The sequence below is a fragment of the Mobula hypostoma genome, chromosome 6 (genome assembly GCF_963921235.1).
Source record: "Mobula hypostoma chromosome 6, sMobHyp1.1, whole genome shotgun sequence".
Lineage (NCBI taxonomy): Eukaryota > Metazoa > Chordata > Chondrichthyes > Myliobatiformes > Myliobatidae > Mobula > Mobula hypostoma.
The window spans coordinates 27158583-27175802 of NC_086102.1; the positions used below are offsets into that span (position 1 = coordinate 27158583).

The 17220-nt window shown below is 42.0% G+C and overlaps 1 protein-coding gene across 6 annotated transcripts in view; it reads right to left on the minus strand.

Annotated features, from left to right (window-relative positions):
* LOC134347881 (protein SON-like) overlaps window positions 1–16736 on the minus strand; it is a 54319-nt gene extending 37583 nt beyond the window's left edge. For all 6 annotated transcript variants that reach the window (XM_063050445.1, XM_063050444.1, XM_063050446.1 and 3 more), the window contains exons 1-3: window positions 16601–16736; window positions 4007–4161; window positions 1001–2308 (exon numbers count right to left, since the gene is read on the minus strand). In XM_063050445.1, coding sequence (XP_062906515.1) covers window positions 1001–2308; window positions 4007–4161; window positions 16601–16680 — 1543 coding nt within the window. In that variant the 5' untranslated portion in view covers window positions 16681–16736. The remainder of the gene's footprint in view (window positions 1–1000; window positions 2309–4006; window positions 4162–16600) is intronic.
* Window positions 16737–17220: the final 484 nt, after the last annotated feature.

Consider the following 17220-nt stretch of genomic DNA (forward strand, 5'->3'; position numbering starts at 1 on the left):
TCCAGTATGTGAGATTGCAGAGCTGTGTATCAGGTACTGTGATTAGCAGCAGAGGGGCATATCAGGGAACTGTCCTGCCTCCTTCCTGTTCACCATCCACACCTCAGACTTCAGGCACAACTTGGAATCCTGCCATCTGAAGAAGTGTTCCGATGATTCGGCAGTTGTGGGCTCTATCAGCCGGGGTCAAGAGGCTGACTACAGAAAAGCAGTGGACAACTTTGTTGAGTGACATAGGCTGAATCACCTGCAGTTCAACATCACTAAGACAAAGGAGTTGGGAGTGGACTTCAGGGGGTGTAAACACTTTGCATTCCATCTCTCTCAAAGGAAAGGATGTAGAAGTCATCCACGACTACAAATACCTGGGAACTCACCTAGACAACTGAACTGGACTAAAAGTACTGGGGCTTTATACAAGAAGGGACAGAGCCCACTGTACTTCCCAAGGAGGCTCCTGCAGTACCATGCTGTAGATGTTCTACGAGATCAGTGGTGGCCAGTATTCTATTCGGTGTTGTGGTCTTCTGGGGGAGCAGGGTGAGAGCAGCTGACACCAAGGAGATCGATAAACTCGTTAGGAAGGCTGGTTCCGTTCTGGGGGTGTAACTGGATTCCCTGGTGGTTGTGTCTGAGAGAATGATGCAGAAGAAGCTATGGAGCATTATAGACAACCCCTCTCACCCTCTCCATGAAATACTGGACAAACAGTTTCACCAAGGTGCACCACTTTCTCCCTGTGGCTGTAAGACTACAACTCCTTCTCCTTAAGTACATGATTTCACTGCACATCTGTATTTTGCACTATTACTTTTTAATGCACTTTTTGTATTTCTTTCGTACCTCGATGCTTACATTTTGTATTTTAAAGTATGTATTTCTGACTGAGCAAACTTGCAAAAATAATTTTCTTTGGGATAAATCAAGTTTTATCTTATCTTAAAAAAATGTAGCCTGAATGAAACATCTTACGTATTCCAAAAAAAAAGCTGCCTCTTACCCAAATCTGTGAGACGTTCAGCTGTTCTGCTGGTGCTTCTCCTTAAAGGAGATCTGGATCGTCTTCGCCAATCAGGTGATCTCCGTGTCCTCACAAGCTGACTGAGGTATCCTCTGGAAGCTGATCGATGACATACCCGGTCTTTGGACCTTGACTTGGGTCTTGGTGAGTGTGATCGTTTTACCCTGGATCTTGATCGCCGGGAAGATCCTGAACGAGTTCTACTCCTGCGTTTTGAACGCGAACTGGACCTAGAACGGTGCCGTGATATTGATTTAGACTGACATTGGGACCTTGCCAAAGAGTCTGATCTTGATTTGTGGCGTATCCGTAAAGGAGAACGAGATTTTGACTTCGACCGTTGTTCTTTTTTTGTAATAGAACGAGATCTAGATGCTTTCCTTTTAGACTTTGGGGATGATTCTGTGTGCTTCTTTCGTTCCCTCGAGGTTGACTTTGATCTATGTCGTGCTGGTGATGGCCTTTTTCTGGAACTTCTTGATTCATGTCTACTACTTGAGCTGGCACGGGATTTTCTTATAGGAGAATGATGAGAATGGGAGTGCAACTGGGACTTGTGATGTTTTGATGACTTTGAAAGAGATCTTGACCGACTTCTTTTAGTTCTCCTTTCTTCAGGTTGATCACGTTTATTATTTTCCTCAACAATCTGACTAGATTTAGACTGTTCATTGCTCGAACTTCTATCATGAATCAATTTAGATGTTTGGTCTTGTTCACAGGTTGATTGTGCAGCCAACAATTCAGAAATATTTCCAGTAGTAGCAGATTCATTACCATTATTTGTGTCAACAGTACAGTTCTCTTTTGCATGTTGATCTGTCTTACAATTGTCTTGAGAGAATGACTTAATTTCAGACAGCAAGCATTCTTTCTCAACTTTTACTGGTACAACTGTATTCACATCAATTGCTTCAGCAACAGCATTTTTATTTGACCCAAAATTAGCCGATTTCATCAAAAGGGAGCAATTTTCACTCACTCTGCTGTTACATTCAGTGTGTAAAGGAGATTTGGAGGGGGACTTTGATTGCGATTGTGGCCGTAATTTTAAGTCAGAGTCTGACTTCAAACTTATTTGAGATTTTGACCGAGACCTAGAGTCTCTTTTCTTATCTTTTTTCCTCTTCTTTTTCTTTTTCTTCTTACTTTTGTGCTTGTGGTGATGCTTGTGTTTATGCTTTTTGCTCTTTTTAGCTGCAGCTGAACCATCTTCTTTGTTATCCAGAGCTGGGCAATTAACTTGTTCTGTTGTTGTGCTGTCCACAGTCACATTCTCTTTATTATCTGAATAAAAAGAATAAAAACAGACAACTGCCAAGGTACAAATTGAAACCTTAACAAATCAAATCTCCTTTGAATCAGAAAATAATGCACAGATTTTAAATGTATCAGAACATGTTTATGCATTTTTCATGGACAGAATTCCACAGAAATTCCACAATAATTGAAACTAAATGTTTTCAACATACTGAACTGTCCTTGTACCAGTTGGATTAGTAACAAATAAATTCATTATTGGTTTTATTTATCACTAGTAAAAATTCTTCTGATAGATACAAGTACTTTTCTTTATTCGTATCATGCAAATTGGGATCAGGATGGGAAAAAAGTGTCAGATATGACAGCAAATCCTTCATCTTTCTCAAATGCAGAAAGATGCAAGTTGATGTGATGCAATGAGCTTGCACTTGAGAAGAGGATGGTTGAGGGAATGGGAGATCTGCCAGAATATTAAGTAGGTTGTATCATTAGCACCTACATTCATCCTGTGCAACTGGAAATACAAGATAATTTTTCTGTTCAGGTTTCAAAACAGATTCAATGCTGCCTGTCAGATCCATTAAAGTTCACAATTCAGTTTGAATAAAGGGATAAATATGGAGACCCAAAGAAAAAAAATCTACCCAAACCTTGTGTTCATACAGAAGATACTTGCTGTCAAATCTAATAGGAAATCCAGGATTGTCTTGCACACAAGCACAATATAAAGTGGAACTGTTGTTATGTCCACAGGAAATCTTTGGCATGTTATTGTCACATTTGAGGACTGTGTCCTGTTCCAGACAACACATTAGTGCATACCTTACAGTGGGTGTAGAAGAAATATATTAGGAAGATCTGAAGAAACGAAAAAGTTTAGTTTATGAATACTGACTATGGAAGCTGAGATTGTTCTCTTTGAAAGAGCAAGTCAGGAGAGCAAAATTTTAATTGGGTCATGAAACAGTGGAAGCGTTGAATGACAGTAATCAGCAAAAGAACAGTTTTCCTTTCTGTAACTTTTTAGGCAGTGAGTGGTTAATACCCTACTAAAGGGGATAGTGGACAAGATTCTGTTGTGCCCCTAAAAGAACCAAATAAGCATGTGAGTGGAATATAGGGCTGAGAAAGCATAGTCATATATAAGTATTGGATAATACTTGCATATAACTACTTCAACCTTAATAACTACATGGTAAATACATGAGACTGAGGAGCAAATGCTGCCTGGGCAGGGCGAAAAGCATTATCAAGGATGCATCTCACCCTAACCATGGACTTTTTACTCTCCTCCTATCCAGTAGGCGCTACAGGAGCTTCCGCTCTCGTACCAGCACGCACAGGAAGAGCTTCTTCCCTGAGGCTGTCACCCTGATGAACCTCACATCACAGCACTAAGTAGTATTGCACCCATATTGTACTGTCTCAGTACTTTTATATTTGTGTGCTGTACCACTTACTTTTTATTCGCAGTTATTTTGTAAATAACACTATTCTTTACATTCCTGGTCAGATGCTAACACATTTCATTGGCTTTGTATCTGTACTCAGCACAATGACAATAAAGTTGAATCTAATCTAATCTAAATGGCAGTCCCTCAATCATAAGAAATATTAGATCTTTAAAAAAATGGCAGAATTTTAATATTGTATGGTGCATCCACTTGCTTAAATCTTAATAATGCTTTTTAGTAATAGAAGAGAAAGAACATTGATACTCACCAGGCTTATCACTTTGCTTTTCGTTTAAGCTGGATAACACATGATCACTATTGTTTACAATCTGTGCCTCCAAAATGGTTCCAGCCACAACTTCGGTCTCCTTTGGCTCCACCTCCAATTTAACTTCACCATTTGCCTCATTGGTCACCTTTCCACTAGAAAAGTAAGGAAACAGAAAAACCTATAACATACAACTTAAATCTACAAGTACTTCCATGGGCAAAATCTCACATCACTATTATGACAAAATTATTTAAAAGCAAAAAAAAACCAAACTGGTGGAGGAATTCAGCAGGTCAGTCGGCATCTGTGGAGGGAAATTAACACTCGACACTCTGGGTTAATACCGTTCATTCAGACTCCACATGAAGGGTCTCAACTCAAAAATCAACTGTCCATTTCTTGATCTTGCTGTATTGTTGAGATGATTCCTTGTTAAAAAAATTACATAATATTCATTCTTTACATCCAATGTGGCTTATCACTGGTAAAAAAAATCATAAAATGATGCTCAGATCAACCTTTTCATGAATAAAGGCACTTTAATTTTAATATCCTGGAAAGATCTGAAGTTTCCATTGAATTTGTATTCTTTGACATCTTGCGAATACCGATTGATTTAATTTTGTTGCAATTTTCTGTGATTTTCTTTGGATCTCAAGTGAGGACAGAATTGTTTGATGCAGATTGTTTTCCAGCAAAGACAACTAAAGCTTGTGCATGTGTAACAGGTCTTGCACTTTCGGTTTTGGAAAGAACTTGTCATGTCACACTTTGGGGAGGTTGTCACACTTTGGGGAGGTTGTCACACTTTGGGGAGGTTGTCACATTATAGCAGATGGATAAATGGTTTAAACATTACTCAAATTTAAATAATGGAGACACAGATGTCAATGAAAAAGTCTTGCTCAACAAATTGTGATAGTTCCCCCAACATACAGTTAGCAAATGAAGTATAAAAGAACGATTATATACAGTAGCTACCTTAATGCATGTTGATCAAGCGTCGATTCATCAATGCTAATATACTGAGTGCTACAGTTTCAAACAAAACTAGAACAAAAATGAAGGTGAAACACTCAGCACCTCAGGTATGTTTCTGCAAAGAGAAATGGATACAACAGTCTCCATGGTTTATAACTTCATTTTCATAGTTTTATTTTTCCAACATGGCCCTGGTTTATTGCCATAAAATAAATTCACAATAGGTCAAATAGCTTAATTCTGCTCCTATATCTTATGATCTCAAATTGTCAACTAACAACTAACTTACTATCCTTTCTCTTAATTCAGGAACTCTTGGAATTCAGTAACTATCGCATGTGCCATTTTAATGTGTTTTTCTGTGAGTAACACTAAGTGATGGGGAAACAGCAACTTCAATAGAAATATACTAGCTCAGGAACTCTTCCACTTAGAAACAAGTTGGTGCTGTAATGCCAGGTGCTCTTTAGGGCAGACTTCTATTTATGAAGTCATTTTCTGTTGTAAAGAATAGCGCATTGCACCCACCAATACTAGTACCAACTATTCAATTCAACTATATATTCCAGGAATTCAACCCTTTGTAAATAAGGAATAGTCATGTACATTTATGCACATGCACAAGAAACACAGAAGGGTAACCTTCAGATTCTATAAACCCAACTCCTTCCAACAGGACTGCATTGAAGTTACAATGATTTTATGCGGTGATTAGGAACTTTACAGCATATATCAAGAGATAGTGTTGCATCAACGGAATTGAATGGGCTTCAAAGTTATTTTAGAACTATATGCTACTTCTTCTATTAAGCTATTTTTTTTACATTTCAAAATGTTATTTTAGCATCCTTCCTTTTCTTTAAGACTTTCTACTTGTTTGCCCAAGTTTTTAGTCATTCATCCTATCCTAATAACTCCTTTTGCTCACTGCCAACATTTCTCTGATTATGTTCCAACGAAGAGCCTTCGGATGTTTTCTTATGTTGAAGGCACAATATGAATGCAAACTATTGTTTCTAATAACAAGATGAAGTGTAACAGCAATAAGCTGAATTTTCTTTTAAGGGGGAAGACACAGAACAGCTATGCTCGATAAATACAATTCCACCGACAATATTAAATGCTCACTCGTATCAAGTACAGTGAACCAAAGCTTTACTGCAAGCCATCATGAGAAAAGAACAGATTGCTTTATTAAACTTCCTCAAAGACAACTCATATACTTGGGATGATATTTACACTATTAAATGAACAACTCAAATAAGCTTGGCAAGAAAACTTCAAATGTCCATTCCACTTTAATGAAATAATAAAGATCCCAATGTGTTGTCCTATTACTTCACATTCTCTACTGTATGACACTGAACTACCGACAATAATGCATAATTATCGTGCTACCCAATCTACCAAGATCTGCAAACTCTACCTATTAATTTATTTTGAGCCACTTTCCAAAGTGACAGAAGCTTTACAATTAGACACATTTTCTCAAATCATTTCCACTTTTATTCTCTCCTCAATATAACACTGTATCCAACACATTAAAGAACTATTTCCAGTTTAATATACAATATTTTAACTTTAATATGTAGGATTAATAATGTAACCTCAAACATTATTAATTAATTATAAACATTATTAGTAAGTCTCATTACTAACAGTGGCAAATTTATAATAATTCATTTAAAGAGCATTATTGAAGTATGTCAGCATGGATCTTATGCTAAAACTATTGATGAAAGTGTGGGTGTTGTGAGGGGAAAAACATCAGGCAATAATTTCCAGTATCCACAGTTATAGTTTTACATAGGAGAGAAATGAAAACATTAAGTTCGACAATGCATCAGTACTTCACTAGTCAATTTGCTTATGAAACACAGGTGTGAACTTGCCCACAAGTTACATAGTAACTTGATAACCACACTAATGCAATGTTATAAGTACTCATTGCAATTGCAAGCAGTCCTGGGTTATGCAAAGGCTTCCTTTCCAATTCTTCCACAAGTCAGAATGGCCCACTTCCTAAAGATAACCATATCGCATCACTCTACATACACTTTCCATAATTCATTCAATATTCACCCTAGCACTCCCCATAATCTGATAAAATATATATTGCATCCAGTTGTTAATGAATACCACAAAACTCTTAAATACTACCTTGAAATATTCTTCAAAACTTTAGTGGAGAATTTATATAAAGTTTGATTCCTTTAAGTTAGGTCTTTGTAACCCATGGAGCCCCTGTACTAAAAGTTAATTTTAAAAGATGAATAGCTTATTTCTTCAGAGTTTTAATTATTGTTAATCATTTGTCTGCTTCTTCCATTTCTAAATCTCATCATTCTCTTATTTGTTTTATAGATTTCTCCTTCACATTGAATAATGTGCTTTAGATTCCACATGCCTCAGTAAAGGTTTGTCAATTTGACTCACTGAAGAGACATATTAGTTTTCTTGTACATGTACATTGTAGATTCACTTCAGGAAATGTTATGATGAAAATCACCTCTAAATTTTGTAACACACACAAAAAGTGCTGGTGAACGCAGCAGGTCAGGCAGCATCCATAGGAAGAGGTACAGTCAACGTTTTGGGCCGGGACCCTTCGTCAGGACTGAAGATTTTTGCAAATTGCCACTGAAAAGCTGGTAAACTTATTGTCAACAATCTGTAAACATGTGTATAAATTCTACAACCTTGAGATTGGTCTGCTTACAGGCAGCCACAAAGCAAGAAACAAGAAAGTACCCAATTATAAAAAAGACCAACACCCAGAAAAAGCGTTATTAAAGAGTGTTTAGTCATGTTTCTTGCTTTAAAAACTACCAGTAAGTCCCCCTTCTTCAGTAGTGCCTTCTAAATCTGTAAGTTTGAAAAGCAAGAGCACTCAGCAAGAAAGTTGGGCAAAATATTTCACCAAAACACAAACACAATTAGATCAAAGTGTATTTATATGCCCAGTATTATATTGTATACAATAGAAATTATAATCTTTATATCAGATATACAATAGAGCTCAGATTAATTTACCACAAAATCCACCAAGCTCCAACAACAGCTTAATATTCTACTAGCAAATGCAGCATTCATCCTTCACTTCGTCTAACTCGTGAAGCCACGTATTAACTGAAGTCCCAATATGTTAATTAAGTTCAAATTCCAAACCTCTGCCACACTGCTACAGAAGGAAATGAGTATAATACCATTGTTGTTGGTGAGGAGGATCAACTGGTTGAGTTGTATCATAAGAATAACCTCACAATTAACAACAACAAGACCCAGGAACTGATTGTGGACTTCAGGATGGAAATATCAGATCACACACCAGTCCTCATTGAGGGATCAGTGGTGGAAAGGGTGAGCGGCTTCAAGTTCCTGGGCGTCAGCATCTCGGAGGATCTATCCTGGAACCAACACAATGACGTAATCATGAAGAAGGCATACTGGCAGCTCTACTTCATTAGGAGTTTGAGGAGACTCAGTTTGTCACCAAATATTTCTACAGATGGATAGTGGAGAGCAATCTGACTGACGCGGAGGCTCCAATGCACACGGTCGCAAGAGCCTGTGGAGGGTTATAGGCAGCTCGATCACAGGCACAACTGCCCCCACCCCCACCACCGAGGATATCTTCAAGAAGCAGAGCCACAAGAAGTCTACATGCATCACTAAGGAACCTTCACTATCCTGGGCATGCCCTTTTCTCATTACTGTTTCTGGGAGGACAGGCTGAAGACTCACACTCAATGACTTTGGAACAGCTTCAGCAACTCTGCCATCAGGTTTATGAACAGCCCATGAACACTACCTTACTTTTCCCTCACTCCCCCCCCCCCGCCGCTCTATTTTCCAAATCACACTAATTTTTATGACTTTGCATTAAGTCAATGATAATAAATGTGATCCCGATAATTAGTGCAGCAAACACGTGCCCCTTTAATTAGTGAAAATAAAGTTACAGGGTGAAAAATATTAATACAGAAATTTATTTTCCTTGTAGTTCTTTCTCCAACTAAAGCATACAAAAAGAAAACCTGTACAGACTGTTCCTTCTCCCATATCAGTCTTATCAGTTGATATTTACATACATTGGTTAGTTAAATATAGCTTTAGCCCACTCATTGTGTTAGAAATATCCTCACAACACTTTAACAGCTCATCAGTTGCAGTTATACCATACCCCCTCCAATTAATACCACGAATCTCAATTGTTTTTTGTTACCATGTGAGGCAATATACTGACTGCTATAGTGCCAATTCCATTCTAAAAAAGAAACATGAATAAATGTATCAGTAACTACATCAACTATATTAATACCCATAAAACCAGATGTTGAAAGATTGCAGAATCAGGTTTATTATCACCAACATGTGTCGTGATATTTGTTAACTTAGCAGCAGCATCCGTTAGTCTTGCGAGACCATGGATCTGCACCTGACAAGTCTCCCCTCTCCACGACACCGATGTTGTCCAAGGGAAGGGCATTAGGACCCATACAGTTTGGCACCAATGTCATTGCAGAGCAATGTGTGATTAAGTGCCTTGCTCAAGGACACAACACGTTCCCTCGGCTGGGGCTCGAACTCACGACCTTCAGGTTGCTAGTCCAATACCTTAACCACTTGGCCATGTGCCCACCAGCAGCAGTACAAAGCAATGCATGATAATATAGCTAAGAAATAAATCAATATATGCAAATTGAATAGATTAAAAATAGTGCAAAAACAGAAATAATATGTATTTTTTTAAAAGTGAGGTAGTATTCATGGATTCAATGTCCATTTAGGAATTGGATGGCAGAGGGGAAGAAGCTGTTCCTGATTCACTGAGTGTGTGCCTTCAGGTTTCTGTACCTCCTACCTGATGGTAACAGTGAGAAGAGGGCATGCCCTGGGTGATGAGGGTCCTTAATCATGGACGTCACCTTTCTTCTGAGGATCTACAGAGGCTAGTACCCAAGATGGAGCTAACTTATTTTTTTTTTTGCGTGTGCTTGCGTGCATGCGAGTCTTGTGTGTGCACCTGTGTGCGTGCATGATGTCTTTTTCATAGTCATAGTCATACTTTATTGATCCCGGGGGAAATTGGTTTTCGTTACAGTTGCACCATAAGTAATACATAGTAATAAAACCATAAATAGTTAAATAGTAATATGTAAATTATGCCAGGAAATAAGTCCAGGACCAGCCTATTGGCTAAGGGTGTCTGACCCTCCAAGGGAGGAGTTGTAAAGTTTGATGGCCACAGGCAGGAATGACTTCCTATGACACTCTGTGTTGCATCTCGGAGGAATGAGTCTCTGGCTGAATGTACTCCTGTGCCCAACCAGTACATTATGTAGTGGATGGGAGACATTGACCAAGATGGCATGCAACTTGGACAGCATCCGCTTTTCAGACACCACCGTGAGAGAGTCCAGTTCCATCCCCACAACATCACTGGCCTTACGAATGAGTCTGTTGATTCTGTTGGTGTCTGCAACCCTCAGCCTGCTGCCCCAGCACACAACAGCAAACGTGATCGCACTGGCCACCACAGACTCGTAGAACATCCTCATGGCTTTTTACAAGGCACGGAACAGAGAGAGACTGTGTGGTGTGCCACTCCTCACAGAGACATTTTCACAGTATTCTCCCTTTATTTTACGAGGTCGAGTTGCGATCTTGTCACTCAACCCGGCACGGAAGGAAAGCGTACTCGGGAGCGGACCCGACTGGTTTCGAACCCAGGAACCTCTGCTCCTGGGTCCGGCACCGATGTCACTGCGCAACCAGCCAGCCTGGGGCTAACTTAATTTTACAACTTTCTGCGGCTTCTTTCGATCTTGTTCAGTAGCAACCCCCCTCCATACTAGACGGTGATGCAACTTGTCAGAATGCTCTCCACGATGCACCTGTCGAAGTCTGAGTGTTTTAGTTGACAAGCCAAATCTCTTCAAGCTCCTAATGATAGAGATGTTGCTTCTTGCCTTCTGTACAGTTGCATCAGTATGTTGGGACCAGGTTAGATCCTCAGAGATCACTAGCATCATAAGTTTTTGGGGAGGGTCTGATAACAGGGTACATCAGCTGCAAGACATACAAAATGCTGGAGGAACTCAGCAGGTCAAGCAGCATTTATGGAAATGAATAAATACTCAATGTTTCAGACCGAACCCTTCTTCAGGGTCTGAATGAAGCATAGAACATAGAATAGTACAGCACAGTACAGGCCCTTCGGCCCACAATGTTGTGCCGACCCTCAAACCCTGCCTCCCATATAACCCTCCACCTTAAATTCCTCCATATATCTGTCTTGTAGTCTCTTAAACTTCACTAGTGTATCTGCCTCCACCAATGACTCAGGCAGTGCATTCCACACACCAACCACTCTCTGAGTAAAAAACCTTCCTCTAATATCCCCCTTGAACTTCCCACCCCTTACCTTAAAGCCATGACCTCTTGTATTGAGCAGTGGTGCCCTGGGGAAGAGGCGCTGGCTATCCATTCTATCTATTCCTCTTAATATCTTGTACACCTCTATCATGTCTCCTCTCATCCTCCTTCTCTCCAAAAAGTAAAGCCCTAGCTCATAGTCATAGTCATACTTTATTGATCCCGGGGGAAATTGGTTTTTGTTACAGTTGCACCATAAATAATAAATAGTAATAGAACCATGAATAGTTAAATAGTAATATGTAAATTATGCCAGTAAATTATGAAATAAGTCCAGGACCAGCCTATGGGCTCAGGGTGTTTGACCCTCCAAGGGAGGAGTTGTAAAGTTTGATGGCCACAGGCAGGAATGACTTCCTATGACGCTCTGTGTTGCATCTCGGAGGAATGAGTCTCTGGCTGAATGTACTCCTGTGCCCACCCAGTACATTATGTAGTGGATGGGAGACATTGACCAAGATAGCATGCAACTTAGACAGCATCCTCTTTTCAGACACCACCGTGAGAGAGTCCAGTTCCATCCCCACAACATCACTGGCCTTACGAATGAGTTTGTTGATTCTGTTGATGTCTGCTACCCTCAGCCTGCTGCCCCAGCACACAACAGCAAACATGATAGCACTGGTCACCACAGACTCGTAGAACATCCTCAGCATCATCCGGCAGATGTTAAAGGACCTGTCTCCTCAGGAAATAGAGACGGCTCTGACCCTTCTTGTAGACAGCCTCAGTATTCTTAGACCAGTCCAGTTTATTGTGTTTGTATCCCCAGGTACTTGTAATCCTCCACCATGTCCACACTGACCCCCTGGATGGAAACAGGGGTCACCGGTACCTTAGATCTCCTCAGGTCTACCACCAGCTCCTTAGTCTTTTTCACATTAAGCTGCAGATAATTCTGCTCACACCATGTGACAAAGTTTCCTACCATAGCCCTGCACTCAACCTCATCTCCCTTGCTGATGCATCCAACTATGGCAGAGTCATCCGAAAACTTCTGAAGATGACAAGACTCTGTGCAGTAGTTGTTGAAGTCCGAGGAGTAAATGGTGAAGAGAAAGGGAGACAAGACAGTCCCCTGTGCTGCTGATCACTCTGTCGGACACACAGTGTTGCAAGCACACTGTGGTCTGCCAGTCAGGTAATCAAGAATCCATGATACCAGGGAAGCATCCACCTGCATCGCTGTCAGCTTCTCCCCCAGCAGAGCAGGGCGGATGGTGTTGAATGCACTGAACGCACTCCCTTAATCTCTGATCATAATCCATACTCTCTAAACCAGGCAGCATCCTGGTAAATCTCCTCTATACTCTTTCCAATGCTTCCACATTCTTCCTATAGTGAGGCGACCAGAACTGGACACAGTACTCCAAGTGTGGCCTAACCAGAGGTTTATAGAGCTGCATGATTACATCGCGACTCTTAAACTTTATCCCTCGACTTATGAAAGCTAACACTCCATATGCTTTCTTAACTACCCTATCTACCTGTGAGGCAACTTTCAGGGATCTGTGGACATGTACCCCCAGATCCCTCTGCTCCTCCACACTACCAAGTATCCTGCCATTTATTTTGTACTCTGCCTTGGAGTTTGTCCTTCCAAAGTGTACCACCTCACACTTCTCCGGGTTGAACTCCATCTGCCACTTCTCAGCCCACTTCTGCATCCTATCAATGTCTTCAACAATCCTCTACACTATCTACACCACCACCAACCTTAGTGTCGTCTGCAAACTTGCTAACCCACCCTTCTACCCCCACATCCAGGTCGTTAATAAAAATAACGAAAAGTAGAGGTCCCAGAACAGATCCTTGTGGGACACCACTAATCACAACCCTCCAATCTGAATATACTCCCTCCACCACCACCTTCTGCCTTCTGCAAGCAAGCCAATTCTGAATCCACCTGGCCAAACTTCCCTGGATCCCATGCCTTCTGACTTTCTGAATAAGCCTACCGTGTGGAACCTTGTCAAATGCCTTACTAAAATCCATGTAGACCACATCCACTGCACTACCCTCATCTATATGCCTGGTCACCTCCTCAAAGAACTCTATCAGGCTTGTTAGACATGATCTGCCCTTCATCTTGTCACAAAGTGCTTAAGGAAGTGGCCCAAGAAATAGTGGATGCATTAGTGATAATTTTTCAAAACTCGTTAGATTCTGGACTAGTTCCTGAGGATTGGAGGGTGGCTAATGTAACCCCACTTTTTAAAAAAGGAGGGAGAGAGAAACCGGGGAATTATAGGCCGGTTAGCCTAACGTCGGTGGTGGGGAAACTGCTGGAGTCAGTTATCAAGGATGTGATAACAGCACATTTGGAAAGCGGTGAAATGATCGGACAAAGTCAGCATGGATTTGTGAAAGGAAAATCATGTCTGACGAATCTCATAGAATTTTTTGAGGATGTAACTAGTAGAGTGGATAGGGGAGAACCAGTGGATGTGGTATATTTGGATTTTCAAAAGGCTTTTGACAAGGTCCCACATAGGAGATTAGTGTGCAAACTTAAAGCACACGGTATTGGGGGTAAGGTATTGGTGTGGGTGGAGAATTGGTTAGCAGACAGGAAGCAAAGAGTGGGAATAAACGGGACCTTTTCAGAATGGCAGGCGGTGACTAGTGGGGTACCGCAAGGCTCAGTGCTGGGACCCCAGTTGTTTACAATATATATTAATGACTTGGATGAGGGAATTAAATGCGGCATCTCCAAGTTTGCGGATGACACGAAGCTGGGTGGCAGTGTTAGCAGTGAGGAGGATGCTAAGAGGATGCAGGGTGACTTGGATAGGTTGGGTGAGTGGGCAAACTCATGGCAGATGCAATTTAATGTGGATAAATGTGAAGTTATCCACTTTGGTGGCAAAAATAGGAAAACAGATTATTATCTGAATGGTGGCCGATTAGGAAAAGGGGAGGTGCAACGAGACCTGGGTGTCATTATACACCAGTCATTGAAAGTGGGCATGCAGGTACAGCAGGCGGTGAAAAAGGCGAACGGTATGCTGGCATTTATAGCGAGAGGATTCGAGTACAGGAGCAGGGAGGTACTACTGCAGTTGTACAAGGCCTTGGTGAGACCACACCTGGAGTATTGTGTGCAGTTTTGGTCCCCTAATCTGAGGAAAGACATCTTTGCCATAGAGGGAGTACAAAGAAGGTTCACCAGATTGATTCCTGGGATGGCAGGTCTTTCATATGAAGAAAGACTGGATGAACTGGGCTTGTACTCGTTGGAATTTAGAAGATTGAGGGGGGATCTGATTGAAACGTATAAGATCCTAAAGGGATTGGACAGGCTAGATGCAGGAAGATTGTTCCCGATGTTGGGGAGGTCTAGAACGAGGGGTCACAGTTTGAGGATAGAGGGGAAGCCTTTTAGGACCGAGGTTAGGAAAAACTTCTTCACACAGAGAGTGGTGAATCTGTGGAATTCTCTGCCACAGCAAACTGTTGAGGCCAGTTCATTAGCTATGTTTAAAAGGAAGTTAGATATGGCCCTTGTGGCTACAGGGGTCAGGGGGTATGGAGGGAAGGCTGGGTTCTGAGTTGGATGATCAGCCATGATCATAATAAATGGCGGTGCAGGCTCGAAGGGCCGAATGGCCTACTCCTGCACCTATTTTCTATGTTTCTATGTTTCTAAAACATCAACCGTTTATTTCCCTCCATAAATGCTGCCTGAATTGCTGAGTTCCACCAGCAGTCTGGGTGTATGTGTCGCTCAAGATTTCCAGCAATTGCAGAATCTCATGTTTTTGATCATCTCTGGACTAGGGAGATCAGATGGGCCCATAGATAATCAAAAACACAAGCAATTCTGCAATTGCTGGAAATCTTGAGTGACACACAGCATCCGTTAGTCTTGCGAGACCATGGATCTGCGCCTGGAAAGTCTTCAAGGTTGTATGGAAGACCAGCAGTTGCCCATGCTGCAAGTCTCCCCTCTCCACGACACCAGTGTTGTCCAAGGGAAGGGCATTAGGACCCATACAGCTTGGCACCAGTGTCGTCGCAGAGCAATGTGTGATTAAGTGCCTTGCTCAAGGACACAACACGTTCCCTCGGCTGGGGCTCGAACTCATGACCTTCAGGTAGCTAGTCCAGTGCCTTAACCACTTGGCCACGTGCTCACACAGCAAGCAGCACTTAAACATATCTTGGTCAGTGCCATTTTATAATGATGTTCTTTTCAAACTGCATGCAGCATTTTCCAGTACCATACATCAGGCTCTTGAGCAGCTAAGATTTCAATGGTAAGAGCTCCATGTTGAGCCCTCTGGCTTGCTGCTCTCAGCTTTCCAACCTTCTAAGTTTAATGGCTGGGCTGTGCAGTGAGCTTACTGAAGTAGTATATAGGCAATGCTCACTAGGCCAATAGCCTGGGTCCCACTGGTCAGTAACCAGGATTATCAAATGAACTGGATTTTACCCACATTGCACATGCCCTGGTGTGTCCTAAGGCTACCAGACTGGCGAAAAAGCCCCAATCCTCCGAGCTCATTTGGATGTGCTCACCCCCACAAATTTCTAGCCCTGGGTGCCCAACAACTGCCACAATGCTGCTGGATCATCGCAGGCTGTCACTAGTAACCTCGCTTTCACCCGAGCTCTTAAGTTATTCTCCTGAACCAACTCCTTCTCCTGAGCTCCTAGACAGCCAAATTACTGTACTCAGGCGTCAGGCAGCGTCTTTGTAGGGAAACAAACAATTGATGTTTCGAGCCAAGACCTTTATCATGTTTATTCCCCTCCACAGATACCGCCTGACTTGCTGAGTTCCTGCATCATCTTGAGTGTTGCATCTGCAGAACATTTCGTGTTCAAATCATCCATCCCATGCTTTCCTAAAGTGCCAGCTACCCCCCCCCCACCCTCAACACTGGACTCTTCCCCCCACCAGCACCTTCCTCCAACACCGCGCTCGCTCCCCAACCCAACACCAGGCTTCGGGACCACTAGAGGATTGGTCGGCCCGAACGCCAGCAACAACAGCACCAGCTGAGCTCTCCCCTACCCCCTCACAGCCCGGGGCCGGGTAGCGCGCAGCAGCCACCGTCTGCTCGCACCACCGGAGGCCGCGCGGACCTTCCTCTAACCGGGGCACCGAAAACTGTGCCGCCTCCTTTCTTGACCTCCACGTCATTTATCGAGCAGACGCGCCGTTACCTCTGGTGCTTCTCGTCCTCGATCTCCTTGATCTTCTTCACCACAAACGAGCGGAAAATCTCCTCGATGTTGGTCGCCATGGTAGTTGTCCGGCCTGCGGCCTAGGACTTCCCACAATGCAACTGTAGTAATTGCCGCCACCGCCACCGCCGCCGCCGCCGCCGCCAGGGGGAGCAGCGAGGGCTCCAACAGACAAATACAATAAGCAATAGGGCAGGCATCTGGGCTTTGTGTAGGAATGAGACAAGAGAACTAGGTCAGATCATGTAACAGATAAATATAAAAGCAGACAATGCAAAAGCAAAGCAATAAGAACACTGGAAATAGAAGCCTCTTTAATCAACCGGCACAACTCTAATCACTGCCGTTTAGCAACATCATCACTTTCATCACATCAAATCCAAGAAGCACTGATGTGTGTCCACCTGTTCAATTTAATGTCATATTTTAGAGACTGGTATGAAGTCGTACAATTTGAGGGAATTTTCTGCAGGGTGTGAAATAAGCCGTCAAATATATGAATTGTCCATGAACACTACCCCACCACATCACTCTCTTTTTGCACTACTATTTTTTAATATATTTCTTATTGTAACTTCGGTTATTTTTAAAAATTGGTC